This window comes from Sardina pilchardus, chromosome 12, assembly GCF_963854185.1.
Source record: "Sardina pilchardus chromosome 12, fSarPil1.1, whole genome shotgun sequence".
Taxonomy (NCBI): domain Eukaryota; kingdom Metazoa; phylum Chordata; class Actinopteri; order Clupeiformes; family Clupeidae; genus Sardina; species Sardina pilchardus.
In genome coordinates, this window is record NC_085005.1 from 33,352,558 (window position 1) to 33,355,057 (window position 2,500).

The window sequence follows — 2,500 nt, forward strand, 5'->3', positions numbered from 1 at the left end:
TTGTTGTGTGTTGCTATGGCAGCGAGGCGGAGCAGATCAAGCAGGCCATCCAGAAGAACGACTTCCTGAGTCGCCTTGACGACGAGCAGATATCCATGATGGTGGAGCTGTTGGAAGCGCTGGACCGTTGCCCCGGCGACGACGTCATCGTGGAGGGCACTGAGGGAGACAGCATGTACATTGTAGCAGGTGTGTGTGTGTGTGTGTGTGTGTGTGTGTGTGTGTGTGTGTGTGTGTGTGTGTGTGTCACCTGTGTGTGTGTGTGTGTGTGTGTGTGTGTGTTTGTGTGTGCATGTGCGAGTGTGCGTGTGTGTCACCTGCTGCTGTGTGTGTATGTTGTTTGCTTGCTGTATGTGCTGTGTGTGTCTTGTGATATGTTTGCTCTGTGTGAGTGTGTGTCCTGTGTGTATCCTGTGTGTGTGAAAGAGGGTGTCTTTGGTGTGTGTTGGAATTTGTGTGACATGGAAACTTGAGGCTGTGAAGATTGCTAATAGTTGCTGTGGCAACCCTGTGTGTTTGGTTGCCGTGGTAACCCTGTGTGTTTGGTTGCCGTGGCAACCCTGTGTGTTTGGTTGCCGTGGCAACCCTGTGTCCTGCAGCGGGGGAGCTGAAGGTCACTCAGGGGGGTCATGTCCTGCGGAACCTCTCGTCCGGAGACGTCTTCGGGGAGCTGGCCATCCTCTACAACTGCAAGAGGACCGCCTCCGTCAGAGGTAAGCAGGCCAGCCGCCTGCAACACACACCACTGGCAATCCTCACACACCACTGGCTGTCCTCACACACACACGAGTGTGTTCTCCTCACACACGAGTGTGTTCACTAGACTGGCTCTCCTCACACATGAGTGATGTGATCCTGAAACAGGAATGTTTCCTCTAGAGTGGTTTTCCCCACCCCCCTCTCCTCCTGTCTCCCTCTTCACTGTCCTATTGAGTACATTTGTGTCTGACCTCAATCTCCATGCCACGGTCATGACTGTGTGTGTGTGTGTGTGTGTGTGTGTCCAGCGGCCACTGCGGTCCGGCTGTGGAGTATCCAGCGGCAGAAGTACCGCACCATCATGACCAACAAGTCCATCAGGAAGCGCGAGCAGCTCATGGGCTTCCTGAAGACGTGAGTCCCACCTGACCACGGCCAGCTATGCGCACCTATGCATTCCATACATCTACTGTAGCCCTATAGACACCTGACCACGGCCAGCTATGCGCACCTATGCATTCCATACATCTAGTCCTATAGACACCTGACCACGGCCAGCTATGCGCACCTATGCATTCCATACATCTAGCCCTATAGACACCTGACCACGGCCAGCTATGCGCACCTATGCATTCCATACATCTAGTCCTATAGACACCTGACCACGGCCAGCTATGCGCACCTATGCATTCCATACATCTAGTCCTATAGACACCTGACCACGGGCAGCTATAGATATACATCTAGTCCTATAGACACCTGACCACGGCCAGCTATGCGCACCTATGCATACATCTAGTCCTATAGACACCTCTTATATAGACCTATGTATTCCATACATCTAGTCCTATAGACACCTCTTATATCGACCTATGTATTCCATACATCTAGCCCTATAGACACCTGACCACGGCCAGCTATGTGCACCTATGCATTCCATACATCTAGCCCTATAGACACCTGACCACGGCCAGCTATAGATATACATCTAGTCCTATAGACACCTGACCACGGCCAGCTATGTGGACCTATGCATACATCTAGCCCTATAGACACCTGACCACGGCCAGCTATAGATATACATCTAGTCCTATAGACACCTGACCACGGCCAGCTATGTGGACCTATGCATACATCTAGTCCTATAGACACCTCTTATATAGACCTACGTATTCCATACATCTAGTCCTATAGACACCTCTTATACAGACCTGTGCTTTCTATACATGTGTGTGTGGGGTGTGTGAGCGTGTGTGTGTGTGTGTGTGGTGTGTGTGTGTGTGTGTGTGTGTGTGTGTGTGTGTGTGTGTGTGAGTGTGTGTGTGGTGTGTGTGTGAGTGTGTGTGGTGTGTGTGTGGTGTGTGTGTGTGTGTGTGTGTGTGTGTGTGTGTGTGGTGTGTGTGTGTGGTGCGCGTGCGTGTGTGGTGTGTGTGTGTGTGTGTGTGTGTGTGTGTGTGTGTGTGGTGTGTGTTCACCCACTGCTTGTGGCCCCTCCTCCACAGTGCCCAGACTCTGAAGGCGCTGAATGACCTGCAGCTCTCCAAAATCATCGACTCCATGGAGGAGGTCAGTGCTCCTTGACCTTTACCCTCTGACCCTAGTGTGACCCCTGACCCCAGTGTGACCTCTGACTCTAGTGTGAACTCATGACCAGTAGGGTCATTTATGGCAGATGGACAGAGGAGACTGTCTACGTACGTCCGCTCAGTTTCTTTAGTGATCAATCTTCATACATTATAATAGTGATCTATCTCCATACATTATTATAGTGATCTCTATCTTCAGACATTATAATAGTGAT

At 51.1% G+C, this 2,500-nt stretch overlaps 1 protein-coding gene across 1 annotated transcript in view; it reads left to right on the top strand.

Moving 5' to 3' along the window:
* prkg3 (protein kinase cGMP-dependent 3) overlaps window positions 1-2,500 on the top strand; it is a 47,201-nt gene that overhangs the window by 26,368 nt on the left and 18,333 nt on the right. The window contains exons 15-18 of the mRNA XM_062550340.1: window positions 23-189; window positions 600-713; window positions 1,008-1,113; window positions 2,202-2,265. Coding sequence (XP_062406324.1) covers window positions 23-189; window positions 600-713; window positions 1,008-1,113; window positions 2,202-2,265 — 451 coding nt within the window. The remainder of the gene's footprint in view (window positions 1-22; window positions 190-599; window positions 714-1,007; window positions 1,114-2,201; window positions 2,266-2,500) is intronic.